At 38.1% G+C, this 26,683-nt stretch overlaps 1 protein-coding gene across 2 annotated transcripts in view; it reads left to right on the top strand.

Moving 5' to 3' along the window:
• The window catches only part of RELN (reelin), a 269,232-nt gene that overhangs the window by 208,266 nt on the left and 34,283 nt on the right, over nucleotides 1-26,683 (top strand). For both annotated transcript variants that reach the window (XM_042815609.1, XM_042815611.1), the window contains exons 28-43: nucleotides 618-853; nucleotides 2,632-2,789; nucleotides 3,729-3,936; nucleotides 8,591-8,667; nucleotides 10,259-10,417; nucleotides 12,024-12,212; nucleotides 12,427-12,700; nucleotides 13,908-14,048; nucleotides 14,140-14,317; nucleotides 15,821-15,905; nucleotides 16,715-16,897; nucleotides 18,185-18,356; nucleotides 18,441-18,543; nucleotides 21,078-21,307; nucleotides 23,944-24,164; nucleotides 25,239-25,386. In XM_042815609.1, the coding sequence (XP_042671543.1) occupies nucleotides 618-853; nucleotides 2,632-2,789; nucleotides 3,729-3,936; nucleotides 8,591-8,667; nucleotides 10,259-10,417; nucleotides 12,024-12,212; nucleotides 12,427-12,700; nucleotides 13,908-14,048; nucleotides 14,140-14,317; nucleotides 15,821-15,905; nucleotides 16,715-16,897; nucleotides 18,185-18,356; nucleotides 18,441-18,543; nucleotides 21,078-21,307; nucleotides 23,944-24,164; nucleotides 25,239-25,386 (2,762 nt within the window). The remainder of the gene's footprint in view (nucleotides 1-617; nucleotides 854-2,631; nucleotides 2,790-3,728; nucleotides 3,937-8,590; nucleotides 8,668-10,258; nucleotides 10,418-12,023; nucleotides 12,213-12,426; nucleotides 12,701-13,907; nucleotides 14,049-14,139; nucleotides 14,318-15,820; nucleotides 15,906-16,714; nucleotides 16,898-18,184; nucleotides 18,357-18,440; nucleotides 18,544-21,077; nucleotides 21,308-23,943; nucleotides 24,165-25,238; nucleotides 25,387-26,683) is intronic.

The following is a 26,683-nucleotide window of genomic DNA, read 5'->3' as shown; positions in this document are numbered from 1 at the left end:
GCCAGGGGAGATTCAGATTGGATATTAGGAAAAATTTCTTCTCAGAAAGAGTGGTGAGGCACTGGCACAGGAAGCAGCACAGGAAGGGGCTGGAGTCACCATCCTGGAGGTATTCAAGAAACGTGGAGATGTGTAACTGAGGGACATGATTTACTGGGCATGTTGGGGATGGGTTCATGGCTGGACTATGTAGTCTTAGTTGTCTCTCCAACCTTCATGATTTTATGATTCTGTAACTCAGAGGACACAGCTCTTCTCTATTTTCCTGGGCACGCAGGTTCCGGTGTAGAGTTTGTTCTTTGCAGCCTGCTATGGAGAAGGACCTTTGAAAAGTGTTTTACTGAACCCATCAAGTTAAATGTAGAGATAGTGGTAATTTTTAGAGATAAATATCATGCACGTGTGGGTCTCAGACTTTAAGTATCAGTCACTGTTTGCCAGCAGGGTGCAAAGGAAATGCTCACAACTACGCATTCCAAACTGAAAAGTGAAAGATAATAACAGCAATTAAAAACCAATAATATCCAATTATAATAATCAGTCACAGCCAAAAACTGCAAATAATAGCACAGGGGTTTTTTTTTCATCTCCTATCTGATACTCTGCTTTTTTTGCAGCTGAATATTGGCTGCACTAACCAGTACAGCAGCTCTGCTCCCGTTCTGCTTCAGTACTCACATGACGCTGGGCTCTTTTGGTCACTTGTGAAGGAAGGCTGCTATCCTGCATCTCCAGGAACCAAAGGATGTGAGGGAAGCTCCCGTGAGCTGAGCGAGCCAACTGTGTATCACACAGGGGATTTTGAGGACTGGACAAGGATCACTATTGTTATCCCAAGGTCGCTTGCAGCCAGGTACTGTACTCTGTAAGCCCGTGATGCCAGTAGTGAATGAGCTGCCTGCTCCTTGTGGCTGTGATAGGAAAAAGTTAAAAATCTGCAGGTCTGGGAAAAATATATTTTTGCTCTCCAAAACAGGAGAAGCTTTCCATTTTAAAGGTGTCAGAATCATATATAAAATTAAATTACAAGAGACTACGACATATTCATTTGTCTTCAATCTCTTCATCATAGTGCTGTCTTTCTTTAGCCATACCAGCAAGATGGTGATAAGTCACTTGAATCAAATAAGCCCTTTCAACAGGATTAATTTTACAGTCCATACTGGGTGAAGAGGCCCTAGAAGGTTTGATTTGCTGTCTGCACCACCCTGAGCCTGCTGGCTCCTGTCAATCTCTCTCTCTGGGCAGAAGTTCACATAGTGCCCTAAGGTTTCAGACCATCTTCCTGACACAATCTCCTCATCTCTGGGTCCCAACACAGAGTTTCAGGATGTTAGCATATTGTGTAGTGGAGAAGCTGGTGCCTTTGCTGCAAGGACCTGAAATAACAGCATGTACCATAACAAGTTTGTCTTTTCTCCAGTAATTAGCCAATAAAAGCAGGTGCCAAATTGCACAGATCTGACACCAGCTGATTTGATTTCCCCAAAACAAGCAGTACAGAATCAATAGGAGCAATCTGTTTGGCATTATGTTTTGTAACGTGATCAGGAATAACAAGCTCATGGTAATGTATTGAAAATGTAAGTATTGGGAGTATGATGAGGTGCCCAGCATGCTGAAAACTGAATTAGTTATGGTTCATTTTGGAAATCATGGTTATCTTGAGAGCATCCCATTTTATCTGTTGGTACAAAACACTTAGCACACTGATCATCTTACCTACCAAAATCCCAGTGAAAAGGTTGTTTGTTTGTTTGTTTGTTTGTTTAAAAAAAAGGTGATAGGTATATTATAGGTTACACAAAGCAGAAAGGATTATATTGGTTAATCCATTGGAGTGACAACCAAATTTTAAGCCAATTCCCCCCTCTGGAGCACACATAAAATGATTCAACTAAAAGTTAAATGCTCAGAATTAAAAATCAAAATATTTTTTCTTTAATAAATTCCCTGTACAGTGGGCCAACTGTAGTAACTTTGTGTAGGCTGAAGTCTCTGGAGCAGTATCAGTTGCAGAGATTAAAGATTAGATCACTGTTTTTCAGGAATTTCATGTTGCCATCCAAGCATTATATCTTTGTGTTTCTGTCCAAATATTCTTTAGGACTTTTTGTGTGACATTTTTGTAGATGGGATATGATTTTTCCTATATCTGGTTTATTCAATGTTTTTTTTTACTCAAAATTGTAACATCCTATGAGCTGCATCACTGTCATTATTGAGTTATTTTTATAAGTACTGTAAGAAATGTATTTCTGGGAGTTTAAAGTGTAATTAGCAGTTTGGGTTGAACTGAGTACTGAAAGTCATCTTTAGAGTCGCATCTAATCTTTCAGTCTTGCTTATAAAACCATGTAATCTGTTCTTTGCGTCACACTGGTGGATATAGGCCAGAAAAATAGAGGAAGTCAAAATACATCCAAAAATTGTGGAAAAAATATTCATAAGCAAAGTCGCAGAAGCCATAGCATGCCAGAAATATTTTTGAGGAATCCACCTGCATCTTATTTGCAGATAGCCAGTTTAGGAAAAAGCTCTTTTTTTCTTAAACAAAGAGCACAAAAGGTATGCAGTGGGTTTGAAAGCTGGGAATATTAATAATACCATGTCATTATTGTTCCTTTGCAGTAAGACTCGATTCCGGTGGATCCAGGAGAGCAGCTCCCACAAGAGTGTGCCTCCTTTTGGTTTAGATGGTGTTTACATTTCTGAGCCTTGCCCCAATTATTGCAATGGTCATGGGGACTGCGTCTCGGGGGTCTGTTTTTGTGACTTGGGCTACACAGGTAAGATGTTTTTTAGATAGGACGATGTAAACACTGGCTCTGTTGATGTTCAAAAACTAGCACTGTGTTTTTCTTCTCCAGTATTCTGGAAAAATACATGTTGACATAAATTTCATGGGCTGCCAGCAAGAATATTTTCTTTCTGTTGAATAAAATTTAGCACAGGAGTCCAGTATAGATAAAATAGAGCAGCTGAGGACAGGAGACATCGGTGATGTTTCTGGCAACCACAATCCGTGAACATAGCCATCTGTATGAATGGAAAGGGACTAGCAATAGAAGAAAAAACAAAATAAAATATTTTAAACTAGAAAGTCTGTTTAAAAACCTTTGGACCATCTTCAAATGAACTGCTTCTGTTACTGAGTCCCCTGGCCATCAGATGGCATAGGACCAGGAAGGAACATATGTTCTGACAGGCCCTTCTGTGAAAAATTCTGCTCACTTGTGTTTTCTGGGGCTTTTCTGCTGCAAAAATAAAGGGGGGAAAAGAAAATAACAAACACAAAAAACACATACTTGGTGAAAAAAAAACAGACAGAGATTGACACTACCAGTTGCATACTGCACTCTTTTCGACCCTTTATACCAACAAAGCAATAAGCTAACATTTTCTGTTCAATTTATTTATAAAGGACTAAAAGGATCATATTTTTCTGTTTACATAAAATGGCTTATCTATATAAGGCATGTATTTTTCACCGAGTAAAATAAGCCATCTTGGAGTTTAAAGGATGGGGATTTATTCTGACTACAGAAAAAAATATGGAGGGCTTGAAAAGGTACAATCCTATCTTCTTGGCACTTCCTCAAAAAAAAAAAAGCACAGTACTTTCTCTTGTGTGGGTGCAATAGAACTGTCTGCCAGTTTTCTGTATCTGACTTTTGCTCTCTTCAACACAGTTACAACAAAGCATTTCCCTTTTTTTTTTCTTTAAGCATCACATGGAACCTGTGTATCAAATGTGCCTAACCACAGTGAGATGTTCGACAGGTTTGAGAGAAAGCTAAGCCCTCTCTGGTACAAGATAACAGGAGGTCAGGTTGGAACAGGTTGTGGTGTGCTCAGTGATGGAAAATCTCTGTACTTCAATGGACCTGGGAAAAGGGAGGCAAGAACTGTTCCTTTGGACACCACAAATATCAGGTCAGTCATCAGTGCTGCCTCTCATCTTTGTATATCTCTGCTATTCCAAGCATGGGCAAGAAGGTGTGAAATGCTTTTCTGGTAATCACAACCCATACAAGAAATCTTAGACTGATGAGTTAATTTTTGTTCGTTCCGCTCTAGTACTTCCTTTTCTGGAGAGGGAAAACTTAGGTTAGAAACAGAATGCAATAGCAGCACAGGAAACACAAACTGTTGATCTTTGTGGGATAAAGGCTTTGCAGTGTGTTCTAGATGACCAAGCTGAAGATGTGGTCTTGAGACAGCACAAAAACGGAGAGCCTGCCAATAGCTGGACAGAAAAATTCCCTTTCCACTGGCTGCATTGAATTGCAGCATGCCAGTAGCGCAGCAAATGAGGTGTTGTTTACTTGCCAGATACTGTGAATTAGTCCACTTGTAAGAAGTGTAAAAAAAATGGAATATGAATTGTTTCTCTGCAGTCAAGAGGCTGACAGGCTTTTACCTCTCTCTGCTGTCACTGAATTCTGCTCCACTGGTAGTAATTATCCTCTCTCTCAAATTGTCTAATTGATTCATGTAATTAGGATAAACTAAGGATGATTATTTCTAACCATTATTTATCCTGGAGTTTGCTGCTGCTTTGTCCAGTCTCATGAGGGATCATGCATCTCAAACCTTTCCCACCCCACAATTATATCCACTAGTTTAATAAAACATATGTCTCCTGTCAAATCCTGCTCCAAGAGCAAGTGATGCACTGATTTTGTTGCATTATTTAATTTGTGGAAGCATTCAGCAGAGAGTGGCCACAAATTAGTCTTCACCCTCTTCAGCTCAGCCCAGCAGTGCTTCTTAGGGCAAGATGGGTGCTGTGGCTCTCAGGACATCCGTGGCTGCTCTCCAGGACAGCATTACACAGCAGCTGCTGCATTTCCTCTCCGTCCTGCCTGATTGACAAATTCTCCTCTGACAAATACTTGGTTCTTTTATATAACAATGAAAATTGCTTAATAGTTAAAGTAATTTATTGTTTGACAAATACACTTTTGACAAGCATATGTTTGTGCTTAAACTCTGGAAAGATCTGAACACATTTTCTGTTCCACCATCCTTTTAAATCTCACGTTATCAGTACTGCAAAGTGTAATTTTGAAGTAACTATGATCAAGAAGTCTATGTTCAAATGATGGCTTGGGGTTATTCCTTCTTTCCTGGAGAAACCTTTTTAATAAAGAAAAGTATTTTCTTTAGCTTTTGGATTACTTTGAAATAATTTTCAATGCCAGATATTTATATTTATAGATTTGCATTTTTGTAGAGTTTAACCACTTAAAACACCAGCAAAAGTAAAATACAGAGTGATGCTCTTTCTGGATTTTTTTCAATCCATTTTCATTTTGCATAAACACATCTAGGGTCAGCTAGAGTCTCAAAACTGCCCCAAGGACCTAAATGACCAGAGAGACATCTCCTGGTAAAAGAAAATAAGATCCCCTTTCTGAGCACACGCTCAGTGTTTGAGCTTTTCTACTGATAAGAGTGATCATTTTAGCAAAATAAACCAACACTGATCCTTTTAATAAGTATCACAGTGAATATGCTTATTTCCTCCAGCAATTAAAATTTGAAGATGCATCCCTGAGCTGTTTGCTAGAGAGAAAAATCGTCTCAAGCACAAATGGGACAAACGTGATTTTGTCATTTTTTTCTCAGTTTTCTTGAGCACAAAGTTCTCAAGAGTAGGATCCACCTCACGTAAGTCATCCAGAACATAAATACTCTAGATTACTGCAATTATTTCATACTTCTTATGTACTCAAAAGAGATAAATAACTACTTCAAAAGAGCAATGAAGTTAATCCTAAAACAGCATCTAGCAAAGACCACTGTTTTGTATTCTGGAAGTCTGTATTTTTCCTAACTCGTAAAGGGAGCTGGGATGGTCATGGAAGACAAAGACATTGATATCCAGCCTTTAGACATCTTGCTAAGGTGAATACCCACTTAATGCTTGAGGCTGTCTGTAACATCAGCTGGATGATTTCTTCTAGAAGCTAGAGCAGACTAATTTTGTGAGAGTGTGAGGGGTAAACTGAAAAACCCATATCCTCAAAGAAAATCATACTCCAGCCTAGAAATGTTTTCTGTTACTGGAGCTGAAATTAACGTCACTAGAAAGAGGAGATTAGAGTGAAATACGTTTTCCGTTTGGGGTTTTTCTTTTTTTTTTTTTGCATTCAGTAATGCCTTGCATAGAATTAGGTTATATTATTAGGGGTCGTCTTAGCCCATGCGCAGTTATCTTTTATTTATGAGTAGGTTTTTTGGCTAGGAGTGGCTTGGTTACTGAGTAAACAGGAGGAAAATATGACATACTATTAGATATGTGTTTTGAAGATCGTGAATAGGAGTGCTGAAACTCCTTCAGTAGATTTTTAAGCTGCTTATTTTTGGGGTTAATAATGTTTTCCCAGACCTTTTAAGGTCTTGTGTCATAAAATCAGGCATGGAATAGCAACAACAACAAAAAAATAGTCTATCTATCTATCTATCTATCTATCTATCTATCTATCTATCTATCCATCTAAATATTGCAATACATTAAAGTTCTTTTTTTCATTCTGAATGCCTGCATGCCCACTTATTTGTGTTTGTATCATTCTGTTTCAGTTACAGCTTTTTATATGCCTAGGGTAATTTTTATGTAAAGAACACAAATAATTCTAATTCATTTTTGTAGGAAATAGAAAGACCTTTTTCTTCTTACCTGTATCTTCCTAGCAGAGCAGAGAATACCAGGGCACAGTGCTCCCAGTTCACTCTGCTCCAGGGGGGTCAAGATTTGTCAGCCCTTGGTGGTACTGCCACCACGGAGAAATCTAGAAAAGCAATGCTAAACTCGGCTTTAATACTACGAGGTTTTAAAACTAAAACTCAATCCCCTAAACTAATTACCATTAGCATGCACTCTGTGCATACCCTGCAATGTCATATTCTGAAGCCCAATCTGCCCTGTCATCTTATTCCTTATGTAATTGATTACACTTTTTATAACAAACATAATGGCCTGTAGTGCTAAGAAAAAACTGTGAAAATTCATGTTGCATCTCACTGGCTCTGTCTGTGGTACTGTGTCTTGTCTGTGATTTTACTGATGTCAATACAAATTAGAACCAAATCCTCTAAAGAGAAAAGAGTTATTCTTGTGAGGAATTATCTGAGTGACAAATCAAGCCTTGTTTCTTCACACAGAGCAGTAAATCCACCTTGAAAACTAGTACTGAAAATGAAGAAGCTATCTGCAAGTAGTGGAGTTAACAAAACCTAGTTTCCTTTCAGTTTGTGTTCTCTTCCCCAAGCTTCTGCTTGGCAATAAGCCCACATCTCCCCATGTGCTCCACAAAGACACCCCCCAGCACAAGAGTCAAGCAAGTGCTTCTCAAAAACATCAGTGAGTACTACCATAACACAGCAGGCAGGCATCAGTATAAATCAAAAGCTGGCTAGTAAACAGAAAGGAGAATGGTATTGCCAACTTTCAGTGTGCAAAAGCTCAAGATGGAGATGATTTCAGAATCTCTGCTCAATTCTGGCTCTGCTTCATGTGTGTACTGCAGACAACCCATGAATTAGATGAAAGGGTGGTAGCTTTCTCAGTCATCTCAATGCCCTTTACATTCTTTATGGCCACATAAGACTCAGACAAATGTCAGAGAAATGTGATGAAATGAATGTAATGAAAGAGCAACAGGACATTAATTAACATAAATTGGTTTTATTAGCAGAACAGTGCACATCTAAGAAAAAAATGTGAACTACTCTGACACCACAGAATCACAATTAAAAATAACAATTCAAGAAGCGTAGCAAAGTATCACTGCAGACTGTGATAAAATTGACAAGAGTTTGGAGCACTCTTTGGAGCACAAGGATGGGTTAATCGTGTTCAGGGATGTTCCAGGCTTGCCTAAAATTCTGTCAATAAAACCAGTGACACTGTCTCAAAGGATGTTGCAGCTTTAGAAGGATCCTAAAAGATGGTTTTGGGAAAAACCAGGGGCATGGAAAAAGTTTCATGCAAAGGAAAATGTTACCATGGTTTAATGTCGAAAGGGTGAAAGTAAGGAGGTGGTAACATAAATAACTACAAGATACAAAACCAGCAGATCAGAAATGCTTCTTTCCCTCGTAACATATCTTTACATGAAGAATTTAACAGTCAAAAAGAGACTGGTGTTTTAGTGAGAATATAATTCTATTTAAACTCTAATACTGTCTTCTAAGGCTTAAACCACTTTCTAGTTAGAAGGGATCAAGGTAAGATCTGATGTAAATTGCAGATTTGGCTTCTTAAGCATTTTTACATCTTCATGTGAAGGTAGGAACTGTTAAAACATCCTGTTCAGTTCAACAATATATTATTTTATTATTTTTATTTTAATATAATTATTAGTCACTGGATCAATAAACTACATCACCTTCTTCTGTTTTGAGTCCTCCACTGTTTACTATGGCAAAGTTTGATTTTAGTGGGAACGCTGTCTGATGAATAAGCCTGGACTAATTACCTAATTGAAAATGCCATACCAGTTAAGGAGAGTTATTCTGACTGATTTTGTTCTATCAGTTGATAATTACATTTCTCTTCTACCTTGATGTTTTTTAACAGGCTGGTTCAATTTTATGTACAAATTGGAAGCAAGGCTACTGGCAATTCCTGCAACAGACCAAGATCCAGGAATGAAGGTAAAGCCTCTTTTCCCTATAGTAAACTTTTTGCATCTGGAGTCTTCTCTAGAGATTTCATGTTTTACTGTCTTTACAAAATCAAATGATTGTTTCATTTGATTAGCTGGTCACTTTTCATAGGCAGTAAGTCAACTTTGAATTTAAAAATGTAACAATAATAATTTACTTTTAACCTACATTTGCATTTATATTTATTTTCAACATACCCAATGGTGCTCTATCAGTAGCTGTAGCCCTGTTGGATCTCTGTTGGTTTAAGAAAGATTGACAAGAATAGGTGTAATCACTTTTATTAAACTGTTTGATAATGTTGGAAAACAGGTAAATTCACAAGTACACAAGTCTTCAGGTAAGAAAGAAGTATGTATGAAATGAAGTATGTATGAAGAAATGTATGAAGAAATGAAGTATGTATGAAGAAAGTAAGTATGAAATGTATTCATTGTGAGGTGTGAATACAATGAAGACATTTCAATTTCAGTATCAATTTTGCAGCTTCAATTTCTGACTTAAAGCACTGTGTGTCCTGACATTTTTTTCATCTTTTCATCTCCATCAGAGGGTCTGATAAAAATTGCCTTTCAAACCATTCCCATTCATAATTTACCTGAAGCTCAAAATTATAAATCTGCAGCTGGAAATTTTCGTATGAAGAGGTTGATCTCTCCCAGCTGCATCCTCTCTTATTTTACCCACAAGCTTAGAATTGCTGTGATGGAGACAGGACTGATATCTGGATTTGGGAAGGATCAGCAGAGTTTTGGGAGCAATAAAGGGGTCTAATTGCATGAGGAAAGATCAGTGGTGTTTAGAAGATATGTCACTTTGTTTTCCTTTCAGTATAAGCCATTTAACATCAGTGGACTGTTTCTTGGTGCATAACATTTATATCGACACTGATTCAGAACTGTCATCATTCTCTAATTTGCATTGATATATAAGACACAAGAAAATCTGATATTTGAAAGCACTCCAGAGGCTCAAGAGAAGAAATATCCATAAGTGCTTATTTCTTGCACTATCCCCTGTGGTGAGCTCATAAAGGACTTCAAAATTCTGCTACATGCTAGCATTTACTGTGCTGTGTGTAAGATATGGAGGCTGTCTTGACTTATCTAGATATTAAGACAAATCACTCTTAAGGATGCTTTGAGCATTGTGTGCTACTCCTTACTGGGAGCTCAGCTATCAGAATTACAACTTAGTGTCCTGCACGAACAGTGGGAATACTCCATAAGAAATATAAATACTGATTATAATAAGAAATTCACATTATTCCTGTGGTTTCTGTGGTACAACCATTAGTTTCACTGAGGTTGTAGACCCTTCACTAAGTTAGAGATTTTATCCTTTGGGTTTGGTGAAGACAGGCAACATAATATGTAGCAGATGGTGAGACCTTGTCACCTTTGCAACAGGACTTTGTCCACAAAATGCTCCTGGACCAGGAAATGCTAAGTGAGAATGGAAGGCACAGTCACATCACTGGTATACTTTGGATGAGGGCTGACAACTCCTGACTGTAGGCTGAGGAGTTGGCCCTCTCTTTTCCACACAGCCTAACTGCCTTGCTTAATGTTAACTGCAGGTCTCGTCGTTCAATACACAAATGATAATGGCATCACCTGGCATTTACTGCGAGAACTGGACTTCATGTCGTACTTGGAACCCCAGGTTGTTTCGATAGACTTACCACGGGAGGCCAAAACCTCTGCCACAGCTTTCAGGTGGTGGCAGCCACAGCACGGTATGCAGCACCATCCTAAAAATTCATTTAGTGCCTTTACCAACCCAGAACCATCAGTACTTCTCAATGTGGGCATGTTCTGCAGAAATCTCTGGTTACACAAAATACATTGAGGTGAACAACTTGGATATTGTAAGTGTGTGTTTAGATGTTCCTTAGTCATGCTTCAGACATGATTTTCTTCTATAGCACCTGAGAGCACTAAGATGTGAGGACTTAGCTGAGGGTAAAGTGACTGGCATGTAAAATGGCCTACACATTTTATCTCACTTTTTGTCTAATTTGGAAGAAGAAGCATAAACTGACCTTGAATGTGCCTGCATAGTGGCTCCCATCCCCATGAATTAACATCTCCACGCACAAGGACTCCTCCTGTCATCTTCTGTACCTTCAAGGCCCACTCAAGTATTTCCTGCATAATTAGATGAAAGTAATGCCACGGTGCTGACTGGTATTTACAGCTTCTGCCTTGCACTGCAGTACATTATTACAATTGAAAGTGTCCTTATTAAATTTTTCACCTCTGTGCAAAGCAGCAGCTCTGGATCCCTGCAGGTGTTACTCAGGCATATAGCAAAATACATTTTAGCAGCAGTTCCTAGGGAGAGAAGAGAACACATCTTATATTCATGTAATTATGGTTCAGATCTTCTTGGCTATCATCATTTCGATGTCTGGTTTTTATTCACACATTTTTGTACAATATACGTACTGGAGTTGATTGTCCTCACTAGACATGAAAGCATCTAGGTGATGTCTTTCTCTGCTGAGAGTGATCATGGTAAGACTGCCAGTAGTCCTCTGAACCTCAGTAAGAGAGAGAGAATTTGTGACTGGGAGTTGAAATAAAGCCAGTGCCCACTGGTGACAACCACTCCTCATTTAGATATTAGCTTCTTCATAGATTGTTCTTTATCTGCCATAAAGTCAGTGCAGAGTGGCCCTATCAGGGATTGCCTGTATTTCTCACAGCAGCAAGACAAAAGTCCTGGCACATCACTGTGAGCTCACAAGTTAACAAGCTCTTCCCCTCTTCTTCTGTAAGGGCACAGTAGTGATTGTACAGTAAAACTACATTTTCAGCTTGCTAGTAGGAAGGTGAGTTGAGATGAAAGACTGGATAAATATGCTGAAGATGATGTGACTGTAGGCCACAGTAGGTAGAAAGTAGGATTCCAGGAAGGAGAGGGTGAACAGCATCTCTTTGACTCTATTCTCCTATATCAAGAGCCTGTAATGTTTTCCTATGTGCACGATCCTCTTCCAATCGAAAGGTATTTGGGGAGCTAGTCAGAGGCCTTTCTGGTTTAACTGTGAGGAATGACAGGAAAGTTGCGACCCATAGAATGAAAATCCTCAGATTAAGGAATCATGGAGTGTCTCATTCAGGCACAGGGAGAGTGTATGATGATAAAGACATTGAACCTGAAATAGAAACATAATTCATATTCCAGGTTCCTCCTTAAGAAAGGTGTTAGACATGTTTAACAGTGGTCACTGTATGTGACTGACCACAGCTCACTAGGTTATTGCAGAATGTGGGCTAGAAAAAAAACAAAAAACAAAAAAACTGACTCCACTAACTCACCCATTCTGCTTTTTATAGGAAAACATTCAGCTCAGTGGGCTTTGGATGATGTGCTTATAGGGATGAATGACAGCTCTCAGACTGGCTTCCAGGATAAATTTGATGGAACTGTGGATTTACAAGCAAGCTGGTACAGAATACAAGGAGGTCAGGTAGACATCGACTGCCTGTCTATGGATACAGCTCTCACGTTCAGTGAAAACATTGGTATGTGTCACCAAATACTGATAAATTTGTATGTGCTTATTTTATAAATCATGTATGAGTCATGTTTAGAGAAATTTGAATATATAGTAATCTGCAGGGCAGGGAAGCTGAAAAGAAGAAGATGAAAAGGCAGCTAAAAAATCTGAATGAAAGTACTGAAAACACATGCATAAGGCATACAATTTCATATTTTTTTGGTTCTCTCTTTTGTTAGAAAAACCTCGTTATGCAGAGACGTGGGACTTTCATGTGTCAGCCTCAACTTTCCTGCAGTTTGAGCTGAGCATGGGATGCAGCAAGCCATACAGCAATTCTCATAGCATTCACCTGCAGTATTCTTTAAACAATGGGAGAGACTGGCACTTGGTGACAGAGGAGTGTGTGCCTCCAACGATTGGCTGTCAGCACTACACTGAGAGCTCCATCTACACTTCAGAAAGGTTCCAAAATTGGAAGAGAATTACGGTCTATCTTCCACCCATAACCAAGTGAGTGCTGTTCTGGCAGTTTATCATGAATACAGTTTGCTGATCTAATTGGAGCAAGCATCCCCCATCTTGGGAATTTTCTGTATGTCTTTTAAATTATTAAATGTGTGTTGTCACGCCATCAGAATTTTAAATTTAGCCTCAGACTATTTCATCAGATGTAATGTAACTGCAGAAACTTAGTAAGTAACAAATTTGGATGAGTGAATTTGTAAGTCTTGCCCATATACTATGGCAGCAAGAACAAGAATGCTAAACCAAGCTTTTCTAACGTCTATCCAGTAAGAAACAAGGATTTATGCATTGACCCATCCTCTGATATAAAGGTATTTTCTGTTATTGCACATAAGTAATAGGGTTATTTGTCATTCAAGATTTAGGCACATTAATCACAGCATCCAGCAAGTTAAAATGCTTGCTACTGGATGTGCCACCTTCACACTTTTAACTAGAATTAGAGTTCTGCCTGCCTCCTGGTGATATCACATCATTGTAAATAGACATGGCAGACAAGCTGGCATCCATCTTTCTGAATAAAACCATACTCTTCTTCAGAAATGACAGATGACAATAATTTTACTTACCATTAGTCTGCATATTTCTATAATTCTTGATAGCTCCCTCCACAACATTGTAAATTCCACAACCTAGAAAATAAGGTGGTAAAAATCTTGATCTTGAAGGATTTGTTTCCGAAGTACTTTCCCCATCTGAGCATAGCAAGACAGTCAGCAATTACAACATTGTGCATGCAGGTGCACGTTTGTACATATATTTGTGTACTGTTGTACATACATATGAATGTATGTTTTTTTTTACATTAAGCATACATGAACATTCACTACTTCTTGCTTTACTGTAGCCATCATATTATTTCAGCACTACTAGCAAAATGTAGAATGGTTGAATGCTAATGTAGCTAGCAGTTTCTGCTCAACCACCCTGCTAACCATGAAGATTGACAGCAATGGTGACTCTCTTTTTTAACTTTGGGCATCTTCTTTTAGATCTGCCAGAATTTTGCTTGAAAACTCACCTGAGAAATTGAAACTTCAAATTTCAGCTAGACTATAAATAATCTTCTAAATGCAAAGTGTTGTGCTTATTAAAATGATTTTATTCTCCTGAAATATACAGGACTTTATTATTTAGCACCTTGTGGTGCAACATTTTGTAGCCTGAAATGCATTCACTTTGTTGTTTCTAGCTCACCCAGAACACGGTTCAGATGGATTCAATACAACTATGCTTCTGGTGTTGATTCTTGGGCTATTGATAATGTGGTGTTGGCTACAGGATGTCCTTGGATGTGCTCAGGCCATGGCATCTGTGATGCAGGTCATTGTGTGTAAGTAGTGACTTGCTTTACATGCTTTATATAAAGATGTGTTTTACCCAGGCCAGATGGATAATACCTTTTCCTCCAAATTTGTTGCTAGGTGTGACAGAGGCTTTGGTGGTCCGTACTGTGTCCCTGTCATTCCTCTGCCGTCTGTCCTGAAGGATGATTTCAATGGTAACTTGCATCCAGACCTTTGGCCTGAGGTCTACGGTGCTGAGAGGGGAAACCTGAATGGTGACACAATCAAGTCTGGAACAGCTCTCATTTTTAAAGGGGTCAGAGATTCATTACATTGAAAAAGAAAAAAAAAGAAAAAAAAAAAAAAAAGATTAAAACCAGTAGAGTTAAGAAGAGAAAATAATTTTTTTGTTGTTTCCCCCAGAAGTTAATTTCAAAGTCTTTAGGCTAGAATCTGACATTCATTTTTTGTGTGTTTTTGTACTCTAAATATGCACAGTGTTTGTCCAGATTGTTTTTAGGAGCCAATTTTTTTGCCGTTTTTTGACTATTACCTTTTTCATGGTGTAAATTCCTCCTTACCTTCTGAAGGAAAAGAACAAAACCGTGCAGTTGAGTTTCTTGAGGCCAAGTGAGTGATATGGAAATACGGTACACATTACAATCAGTAATGTCTCTGTCTTCATACTTCAACTGTCCTTTGAATATTTTGAGTGACATTATTCATTGTAGACTATGTAGTCAGTGTTTGTGTAGTTAAAGTATATTTTACTTCTTTATATTTTTGTGAAGTTTTCTTTAAGGAGTGCTGTTTTGTTGGGTTTTTTTTTAACAAAAGGTCTAAAAAATCAGGAAATACAGTATTTTCTGAATAGTCAGTTCTTCAACAAACCAGATAACTATCTGTACCCTTGAAAGACTTTTGTTCAGAGAAATATACAACTTTTAAGTTCACACGGTTTTTTTCATTTGACATGATAAATTTAGGTGGCTCTGAAAAGCAAAATTTAAAAACTTCACATCTAGAAATGATTTCTTTTTAAAAATGTTTTTGCAAAACCTGGACTCCATTTCAACCTTCTCAGCTAATCTAAATCATAAATCAGAGAATGTGAATTGTCTAAAACTTGAATTGGTTGTTCCTGCAGGTTGTTCCCTGGGGAAGGGGTCTGAGAAAGAGGGAATCTTACATTGTGAGTTGGAGTTTGCTAGATTTCTGCAAAACAGGGATCAGGTCTGTCTCTAGCATCCATAGAACACTGAGCTCACGAGTAGAGATGGACAGGACCTTATGGGTCATTATGACATATCCTATCTGCTCCCTTTCCTTACTAAGGGAAAAAGAACACTCCCTTCCTAAGTCAGGAGGTTATTTGTAATAAGATGTTTTCTGAGGTACAGAAAAGAGTCTCCTCCTAGAAGAATACTTCCTCCCTGGAAATTAGAAGTGCTTGGCTGCTGTATAGTTTACTGAAAGAATGTGTATATGAGCTTGGACTCAGTGTCTAAGTCAGCTACAGTGCTTGCGGATCAGAAGACATCCCGGTGGTTAAGAGCATAAGCTGAATGAGATGTACCTGTGTCTGTCCCTGAGCACGTAGCTGTACCTCTGGTGTTTGCAGACCCTTATCTAGCACCTGCCATTACTGTGCCAAGGCTATCACTGTCACCATTTGTAGTCTGAGAGAAAATGAGGGACAGAGAGCTACTTCTTTCACTGACACAACAGTCAATAACAGACAGCATCCAAACAATAGTAAGCTGCGGAGAACCTTTGATAATGGGAACTGTAATTCACACTATCCATTCTGTATTTGCAGGAGGGACTGAGAATGCTGGTTTCAAGAGATCTAGATTGCACTAATACTGTGTACATCCAGTTTTCATTTAAGTTTATAGCCAAAGGTAAGACCACTGTTGATTTCCTCTGTTTCCACTGTTGATTTGCTACTGATGGTGATGATAATATCTGGTACCTGGGAAGAACAAGCAAATAAACACTAAACTGCCAACAGGGAGTTGGTTTGTTCTAATCTGAAAAATTATGGCTCTGAAATATCTTCTCATCTAAGTAAATTAACAGTGTCTGTACATATAATGAACAGCAATGTATATTTACTCCCTAATTCTTTAGCAGAGAGAAAAGCACAGGAAAGCATAGGGATACATACGTTTAATACACATATAACCTCTAAAAACTCTAAAATTGTTATAAAAACATATTTACACTCTATAATAAATGCCTGAGTAAGCTCATTATAATTATATTTGAAGAAATGTTTTTGAACTAGTACTTGTTAAAAACAGATTATAATGGACAGCTGCACACTTCATTGGGTAAAGAACTGGCTGGAAGGCCAGGACTGGAGAGTGATAATAAATGGAGTTAAATCCAGGGGACTGAGTGCACTCAGTAAGTTTATAAGATGACACCAAGCTGAGAGGAAGTGTCACTTAGTCTGGGGATAGGAGTGCCCTACAGAGGGATCCAGAGTGGCGAGACACTGGAACAGGCTGCCCAGGGATGTGGTTGAGTCATAACTGGAGATGTTCAAGAAATGATTAGACCTTCTACTAAGGAACATGATTTTGTAGGGTAATATTGGTGGTAGAAGGATAGTTGGATTAGGTGATCTTGGAGGTCTTTCCCAACCGTAGTGATTCTGTGTTTCTATGATTCTAATGGATATAAATATATGTCCTTCTCATTCCAGGTACCCCTGAGAGGTCTCATTCTATTCTACTGCAGTATTCTGTCAATGGTGGCATCACTTGGCATCTGATAGATGAGTTTTACTTCACACAGACTACAGATGTCCTTTTTATCAATGTTCCTCTGCCCTACACAGCCCAAAGCAACGCAACACGTTTCAGACTCTGGCAACCTTATAACAATGGTAAGGAATCAACCAGTGTGGGACACCAGATCAACTTGCAAAGCTCATGTCTGTAAGAGGCTGGATTTTTGGACTCAGCAAGAATAGAGACTCTCAAATCTTGTTTCCTTGTATTTCAAGTCCTTCAGTTAAAATTGTGAGATTATATTTACAGTTCTTCTAGAGCTTCTGTATGTTTTAAAGTTGAAGTACCTTAACCTACTATCTTTGATGGTGTGCAGCTTTGGTGCTGGAGGGCTTGGGAAGTCAAGCAACAGCAATAACGTTTACACATGTTCTTATTATTTTTAATGCACCTGATTTTCATTTACCCTGAGGCCCCATTGCAGTGCTCAAATTATAAAACATGTCCCAAGTGTAAATGGGAATTGGGCCCACCTTGCTTGGAATTAACTAGGCATTAAAAATACGTTTAGAAAGAGAATGTACTGAGCAGTAAATCTTTGGATTAAATTGTAAAGGACTGTAGAAAACCACAAGAGGAGCACAGCTTATTGCTTCTAATTAGAGGATATGTGGCAGCTGGAGAAAACTCTCTTCTGCTCTCAGTTATTCTGAATATCTCTTAGCAGAAGCTGTCGTTAAGGACTATTAAGAATTCCAACAGCCATTCAGACCTGGTGATAGAGAAATTATTTATGCCACTCAGGCAAATGCCTACTACAGCTATAACAAAAAAGCAAATTCAAATCTGGACCTAAGAATCCAGTCCCAGTTTATGTTTCCAATGGTCTTACCAAAAACATTTAACTAGATTTTTCTTGTAAATACAATCTTTAAATGGGAATTTTATTTCAAAGAAAACCTTTAACTTTCTTTGAGTAACACGACAATTTTTAGACAGATTGAAAAAAAAAACAGTTCCACAAAAGATCTGGCATCTAATCATTCCACTCCAGTTTGAAAGCACCAGTTCTGTAACACATTCAAATTCATGATCCATTTGAAAAAAGGTCACTCAGAGTTTTCTTCTCTCTTGAAAAGCTCTTGGCTGCCAAACATAGGCTCGTTTAGATGATGACACCGATGCTATAATTTCAAAGTAAATGTGATTTCAGCAAGAGATATTCATTTAACATAGGTTTTTCAGTCTTCAGTTTGTTGAGACTTCTATAAATTTTAGAGGAATAAAGTTTAATTTGGTAGAGCAATATGGGCAGTATGAAAAGATTGCCTGTGAAATCTCTCCTTTAGCACTTTTTTTTCAATTTAATTCACAAATATTAATCTACTTTTTAGTACTAGTTTTATAATGTTTTAATAGAGGTGTTCTCCTTTTCTTTGTAGGCAAAAAAGAAGAAATCTGGATTATAGATGACTTCATTATTGATGGAAATAACCTGAAGAATCCTATTATACTTTTGGATACCTTTGACTTTGGTCCCAAAGAGGACAACTGGTTTTTCTATCCTGGGGGAAACATTGGGCTCTATTGCCCATATTCATCTAAGGGAGCTCCGTAAGCATCTCTAAGCAATAAATCAGGAAGAAAAAAAAGACTGGAATAAACTGATGCTAAGATATTTCTTGGTTTTTTTCACAGGGAGGAAGATTCAGCTATGGTATTTGTCTCAAATGAAGTTGGAGAACACTCCATTACAACAAGGGATCTGAGTGTAAATGAAAACACTATAATCCAATTTGAGGTACTTGTCCTCATAAAGTTACTTTGCTTTTTACTCTAGGAGTTCTCGTTGTTCAGGTTCAGCTCTTTGGTCTATTTGTCCAGCTATTATGATTACCAAGCAGAGATGTCTCTCTAATTTCCTTTGTAATTGCTTTGATATTACTTTCCCTCTTGTAGATGCTTTTCATGACATTTTTTATGCTTTTATCACACAGGGAAATTTCTGCCTCAAAGTGTCCTGTTTTCTTGTCTAAATTGCTATTTTGTCCATGCATATATACTTGCACTGTTAACATAACATGTACTGCAAGCTGGAAATTCCCCACTGGTAGACAAGATATGAGCACCACGGTACTACAAAGGTGTAGACTGCCACTTCACAACCTGCTCAGGATAAGTGTAGTTGCAGTATTTCCATGATCTGACCCAGTGGAGAGCTACAACTTTCTGTGTCACTAGAAATTATTTTCTTACAGGCTGGCTTTTTTGTACTGGCTGTACTTCATCAGAGAGCCTGCTTTCCTTTTGCTTGCACTTGCACTTTCACTGAAGCTCCTGTGGAAGCTGTTCTTTACCACAACAGTGTGAATTCACACCATTGTAGGAAGTAATCTAAATGTCATGAATAAGGAGCACATTTTTTGTGCTTCCCATAAAACCATCCAACGACAGCATGTAGTCTAAACTAAAGTCTGTTTCTGGTTTATCTTAAACTCTAAATTGTGCACTGGTTAGAACAGATGCTGTGAGAAGTAACCTTTTAACCTATCCTGTATTTGTTTAGGGAAGTCATTATATTGTCATTAAGATATTGTAAAATAATCTTTCTTGTAAATGCCATAATTATGAAGCTGATTTCAACAAAGATGTAGCAGGCTGTAGCATTAAACAGCAAATGATACTGGTTTATAAACAATTACTGAAATGACACTAATGGTTATCCAAGAAAACTTGGTTTAGCTATGTACTCATGCATGCTTCAGTTTGTCATGCAATTAATTCATAAATTGTTGAAGGCAAACCATTTTCTGTTTTAAAATATAGATTACTGCCTGTAGAACAAAAAATGTTTGAGATTAGTTTAAGGTATTCGTAACTCTTGAGAGCATTAACTTCATAAAATCTCCATGCGTACTTCCATATGTGATAACAACATTGTTTTAAGGAATTTAAATGACTTTAGCTCACGTTTTTGAGGACATTACTGTAAATGAAGAAGCAATGCATAATGCAGTAGAGTTTCTTTCTGTGTCTCAGGAGTCAATAACTATACTGGGTCAAGCATGTCTCTGAGCTTCCAGATGAGTAGACAACTCTTCTAATCAAATGTAGATTGATGGCTCTCAAGTGTGCTGAAGAATGATGAGGGACGTTCAGTGTAGGATATATATTTTCAACATTAATGCACAGTTCTGAGTATTACTGGGCTTTAGTAAAAACATTTTTGTTGTGCTGCAGTATGTTAAAAAGATACCTATTTTATACTACAAAGATGCATAAACATACAAAATGTGTCATAGGCTTTGTATTTCAGCTGCAGTGAGTTTTTATTTATTGGATGGTATGTATAGTACATTTTTTTAATATGGTATAGTCATCCTGCAAGGGAACTAATTCTTCCCTTACAAAAGCAATCTGAAACAGAATAAACATCTTAATATCATCATGAAAGAAAAGGAGACCTTTGCAGTAGAATCATGTAAAAAAATAGTCTTAAAAGTTCTCAAATTCTGTATAAAACATGTATTATTTATTACGGGCAACTAGCATTAGCACAGCTGATCACGTAGACCTTTTCTTTTTGCATCTTTACTGTTCTGGATTTCAGGAACCTTGTCAGAACACCTGGTATTTTGATCCCAAACTATGTTTTGGCTTGACACTCAGTCTAAATCCAGTCCAACTATGATACTCTTCTCAACGCTGTCTCCTCAGGCTTTGTTGCTATACATGAGCAGAAAGGGTAGTGAGTATTGAAAGCTAAGGAACATATTGAAGTGAAACAGCACATGGCCTGAAGCGTGATCTCTCTGACATAAACATTTTTTTGGAAATGTAACATAAAGGAAGACTACAATGCAGCTCAGTAATTTAACAGAAATTTATGTTTGCACGTTTTGGTCTAATATTTCTGTTTTTAAAAATGCGCATCCTTTTGGTGCGATGATAACTTCATTTCCTGACAGAGAACTGCATAAGCTGATGCATTTGTTCCAACCACATTATCAGCTTTCTTCGTTTGGAATTTTCTCTAATTAAGTTTTTCTTTTAGTGGAAGTATTTCAAAATTTCGTATCAGATTAATTTTACAAAAAGACAGAGTGCAGTATGCCCATGGACAGGTAGGACAGTGTTCAAGAGTTCATGTTTATATGCATGGCCTGAGTTTGTCATCACAGTTGTTAAATTAATTCCTAAACCACCATCTTCCTGAGATACGTACATACATAAATACATACAGCACCAGATAGGGGAAGCTGACTAAGATGAGCAGTGATGAAGTGTCCCAGCCTGCCCTTTGTCATCCCCTGCATTTAATGTCTCGGACTCCAGATCAATATTGGCTGCACCACTGACAGCTCTTCTGCTGACCCAGTAAAACTGGAGTTCTCACGAGATCTGGGAGCGACCTGGCACCTCCTTCTGCCCTTGTGCTACAGCAGCAGCAGCCACCTCAGTTCCCTGTGCTCCACTGAGCATCACCCAAGCAGTACTTACTACACTGGAACCACTCAGGGTTGGAGAAGGGAGGTCATTCACTTTGGAAAACTGCACCTCTGTGGGTAAGTGTCTGGCTTCTGTGCCACCCACCTGCGTTTGTGTTTTTTTTCTGTTTTCCATTCAAAATATTCTCCTAGCATTATTGATCCATAAGAACCGTGGCATTAAGAAAACCAAATGACAAGAGTTTCTCCACTTTTTGCCCTGAATGGCAGTTAAAGTTTAGCTGATTCTGAAAAATATGTTATGCCTAATGTTAATATTGAATGCTAGTATTTCCCATTTATCCTCATATCTGAATGGTGACATTTTTATGGAAGTGGATTGCAGAATAAAAAACTCACCAGCTTTAAAGCTCTTTGAATGCTTTTACTGAACGAGACATTTGAATTCATCAAGGTTTTTTTTTTTTTTTTTTGCATTAAATCTGATATTTATTAGAAAATACAGTAAAAGGCAGGCTAGTAAAAACTAGATTCTACTTCAGTGTAAGTAAGCAGACCTACCTACTACTCAAGGTTTCTTATAGTCACAAAGTTCTGTGATTCTAATTAATTATTTGTTGCTCTCATTAAGGGACTTCTATGTTTGTGGGACAAGCTGGGTTGGATGATAAGAGATATACAGCATGGAAAAATAATATGTGCTAGCAGGAATGTTAATGTGTAACTTTTCAAAGTATGTAACAATACTGTTCATTTTTTCGGAGAAAACTCTCTGGTAGCATCAAGACAGTTTGTGTAAAAGATCACATTCTTAAGGATTAAACTAGTATGTATGAATGAAAATGAGCTATGCAGTTATGAGACTGTGTTTATGAATCTATTGCATGCAGAGGTTCTTCCACTAAATAAGTGGCCTTAAACATGCCTCTGAAAGCATGAGAAGACTAATACAAGAGATGAGAACCAAATTTGGAAAGCCTGGGTATTTAATAATTGAAGAAAAGGTTTAATTTTTAAACTTGAATATTCTATTTTATGACAGTTAACATCTCAAACATGGAATAGTTAACCATCTCTTGCAGCAGCTCAGCTGTCTTTCTTTTTTAGCCCAGGAGATTTATTTGACACTTTACCCAGCTACTAATGCAACCCTCCAAATGAGAATGTTGACAATGCAGACTCCTAACTCTTGTAAACTTCCCAGTTATTTTGATTTAGTCCTCTGTCCCATTTGCCTGACTTCCTTCCTATTCCTTCCTTATTGGTGGGTCAGAAATTAGTTGTTGATAATCACTGAACTCAGCATCCATGGTGCATTTAGTGCCATTAAATTCTGGGGCCAGAGGGCTGAAGAGAAGTCTTCTCCACCAGAATCCACCAAAGTGACAAGAAAAAGTACCAAACATGACTCTTTTTCAGTTGTTTCCACTGTATGTGTTGTTTTGGAAATCAATGTGTGTACCCAGCAGATAGCTGTAACTAAGAATCGGTACTCCAGCTAGGTCCAGAAGGAAAACTGACCTGTTGGGTCAGTGAAGAAACTCCTGCCAACTTCATCAAGACCAGCATTTAACCCTCTGCTTCAGTTACAACACACACTTCATTCAGACCAGCAGGGAGCCTGAGACAGGGAACTCACGTGGGGCAGAATGAATCCAACCCAAGGGACAGAGATTTCCTCTAGAGAAGAGTTTAAAACATTTTCAACTTCACACTTACATCCTTAACCACAGGGCACAATGAAAACAATGTTTTTTTAATCCCAGCAGGATGTTGGCTTATGGGTTTCTTTCCTGAAACTGCTAGCGGTATCCTCACTGATCAGTTACCTCTTACCACCTGAAAGACATCATCAAGATTCCTTTTTAGTAAATAAAAAGACAAACACTTGTCAGCTACCTGTGCTATTGATTCATCTGCAGCATTTAGCATTACAGCATTACAACAAGCTGTACAAAACACGTAATGCAATTAAGCTCTTTTCCCTTCTAACTCTTTTAGTATCCTTCCTTCTTTGAAGCATTTTCTCGTGTGGGAATAAAATTAGTCTCTCATGTGCTTTTCCCTGCTCAGTTTGTTTTCCCTCCTTCCCCAGTCTCTTTACATGCAGCATTGATGCAAGTAGTACTTAGGCAGCAAATTAAAAATGACAGGCCAGCGCCCAAAGGAGAACATAGTTTAAATTAACAACTTGCACTATCAGTCTGTTTTAAGATGAAGCTGTCTGAAAGCAAGCTGAATACCCCATGACATGGCAGATCATGTTTTCTGTCCATGTAATTGAGGGTGAGATTTCACCAGCCCAGTTCCACAGGTGGTCCATCCTGGAGGCAAGGTAGCAGTGTAAAACAGGATTTCATTCTCCAAGGGAGAATGGAAGTTGCCTAGTCTGATCCAGATGCTGTAAACCAAGGCAGAAAGAAATCCATTTGACCATGGCCAGTTATCCTCCCCAAGAATGAAAGGGATAAGAGTGGTTAGATTTCAAATCGCATTTTCAAGTCTGTCATTCGATTTTGGAATTATGGCAAATGAATAATGTTATTTCTCTTTCTGTCAGTGTTTGCATTGAATGTCAGCATGAAGATGACAAGATGAAGGAATTAGATATAGCAGTCCGTTTCCAGAATTAATTTATTAAGTCAGTTCCACCAAAAAGACTGCATGCATATATATAGTACAGTATGTACATATAGTACACAAAGAAAAAAAAAATCTATCACTTGAATTAAGTACACTCTATGCCTTTTCAGGTTGGCAAGGTTCAGATGGTACCAAGGATTTTATCCTGCTGGATCCCAGCCAGTGACGTGGGCCATTGACAACGTGTACATTGGTCCACAGTGTGAGGAGATGTGCAACGGGCATGGCAGCTGTATCAATGGCACAAAGTGCATCTGTGACCCAGGGTACTCTGGGCCAACCTGCAAAATAAGTACCAAGAATTCTGACTTCCTTAAGGATGATTTTGAAGGTATCTCTTTTCATTTTTAGACTGAATTTTGCCTGTATATCTTAGTGGAATTAAGGTCTGAAGGGGTGAAATAGCACCATCTTCCTCACCTTCTGCATGTTTCTCAATCTGATCTATTCTGTGGGACTATGAACTTCTTTAAATATAGTTCTCAAGCATGGCTTGTGAGTGTCTGATAGCTGTCACTTGCCTTTTTTGGAGAATCTGACCCCGTGCTTAGATTTTCATGCTGGAATATAAAATCTTTGCTGAAACAAATTTTCTTAAAATTCTACATGTGAAGAAAGGATTGTAGAAGGAAATGTTGATACACAAAATTTTTTGAAAGAGCTATGTCACTCTAATTCTACCAAAATGTACATTTATTGTTCAAGTAAATATGGTTGGGTAGTTTGACTTTAGCACAGACAGCACATGTGAAAGAGAAGGAAAAAGAGAGGCTTCAGGGCTATGCAGTTTCTCGCTGCAAGGGAAATTTGAGTGGCCTTCACATGGTGAACATTATTTCAGAGCAGACCTCATTCCTGAGCATGAATAGCAGACGAGGACCCCAAGTGGAAAGTGCCAGGAAGAAACTCAAAGCCCCACCATTACATGAGTGTAAGCAGCATCCATGCAAATACCTCTAAAAACACCTCGAGGTTTCCCTTACAAACAAGCATTGCAAGAACTTTGAATGAAGTAGCACCTGGGAAGCAAACTCCTCCATTCATAGGTGCTACTGTTCATTTCAAGTTTCGCCAGCCCTGGATCGCATGCTAGCATATGGCATGCAAAGTTTCCTTATAGAGGTGGATACACTGCTGTGTTGTGAAAAAAAAATAAAGAGAAATAGGAAATCCTGTGAAAAACTGGAACTAAGGTCCCAAACTTAATACTTCTGTTTACAGTTTATTTTTGGTTTTGAACTGTGGCAGTTTTCTAGAAAGCATTGACTCAGAAACACTGGCATGAATGTTTGTAATGTTTAATCTGCGTGTAATGTTTAATTTAGCTCTCTTCCTCTGGAAATAGTACTCCTGCAGTAGGAGCACTTCAGAGTAAATCATAAATATGTATTTGCTGTGTATTCAGGTCAGCTGGAGTCTGATAGATTCCTGCTTGTGAGTGGTGGAAAGCCATCAAGGAAATGTGGCATCATGTCTGGAGGAAACAACCTTTTCTTTAACGAAGAAGGTTTACGTATGCTGATGACTCGAGACCTAGATTTGTCACAAGCAAGGTAACACAATTTTTAAGTCCTTTCAGAATGTCACTGCAGAAATACTATACTGAAGAATGAGGCATATGTGATACTTCTGTGGTACGGGCAAGCTGATATAGTCTGCTTTCTTTACTCTTGCACATTCTCCTTTTTAAACACTGTTACCATTTTAAATTTGACTTGAACTTGTATGGGATTAACCATTTAAATGCTACTTTTTTCCTTGTATAGGAACTCCAGGATCTGGCACCACATCTTCAGTAGTTCATGCTTTTATTTCTTAAATGGATAACATGAGTAATTGTTTGTACATCGTACACTCTGCTTGTCTTATGTTTGTTGTATTATGAGCCATTGTGGAAACAGGAGGATCTGCTGCCAGTGTAACTGTTACATTCATCAGCTCATAATTCTTTCATTTCTGAAGCTTAATTTCTTCCTATTGTGCACATTTGTTTCCAATAATTCACTGAGAAATTCCCATCAAGCTGTCACCAACTGTACTGTAGACAGCAACTGAAAAACAAACACTTTTACTGTATTTAGAGACCATGTGGTATCATTACCAGAGAGGAGATATTTAATGAGAGAAACACGCTAAGCAAGCCACATAAAAAAAAATGTTACACTCATACATATTCAACCACATCCTACTTGCGTGTTTGCTGAAAAGTAGGCATTGTTTTCTGATTTATTTGGTATCTTAGCATCTGTCCTAATTTTATTACTTTTTACCATGGGTACCTTGCAAACTCCTTTCTAATGTTGTGTGGCAAACACTTTAACAGGCAGTTTATCTGTTTTTGCCTTCTTGTCTTAATTAGCATTGAGCCTCTAAATAATAGTTTCATTGAAGAGCCTCATGATCGATAAGGAAGCCTAATTTCAAACCATTACATTTTTAGATAAGCAATTAGCTGACCTTCAGTGAAGTGCGATAGTCGAGATCCCTGTACTGAATTTAGGAGATTACTCAAAGCAAACTTCTTTCAGAACTTAGCGAACACAGACGTCAATGTGCTGCAGTTATTTGATTTCCTAGATGGTTCTGAAATTAAAAGATTGCTTAACAAAGGATCCTGTAAGTTGCTCCATTAGATCAAATGACATGTTTTTGTTATTGCTCGTGTTCAAAGGGACGTAATTTATCTCTTTTCCATGAAAGCTTGTAGCTGGATTTGCATATATTGACCTCAAGGTGTTACATGGAGATAAATGGCTCCTGTCCTAATAAAAGGAAAATAGAGTGTTATGTTCCATTTTTTGTGTATGCCATGAAAAATAACAGTTATCAACAAATAACTGTATGTCCTCC

Source organism: Centrocercus urophasianus, unplaced genomic scaffold, assembly GCF_019232065.1.
Source record: "Centrocercus urophasianus isolate 14NV4802_14NV808 unplaced genomic scaffold, USGS_Curo_1.0 seq_15, whole genome shotgun sequence".
In the NCBI taxonomy this organism is placed as follows: domain Eukaryota; kingdom Metazoa; phylum Chordata; class Aves; order Galliformes; family Phasianidae; genus Centrocercus; species Centrocercus urophasianus.
This window is presented reverse-complemented; position numbering and strand designations above follow the sequence as displayed.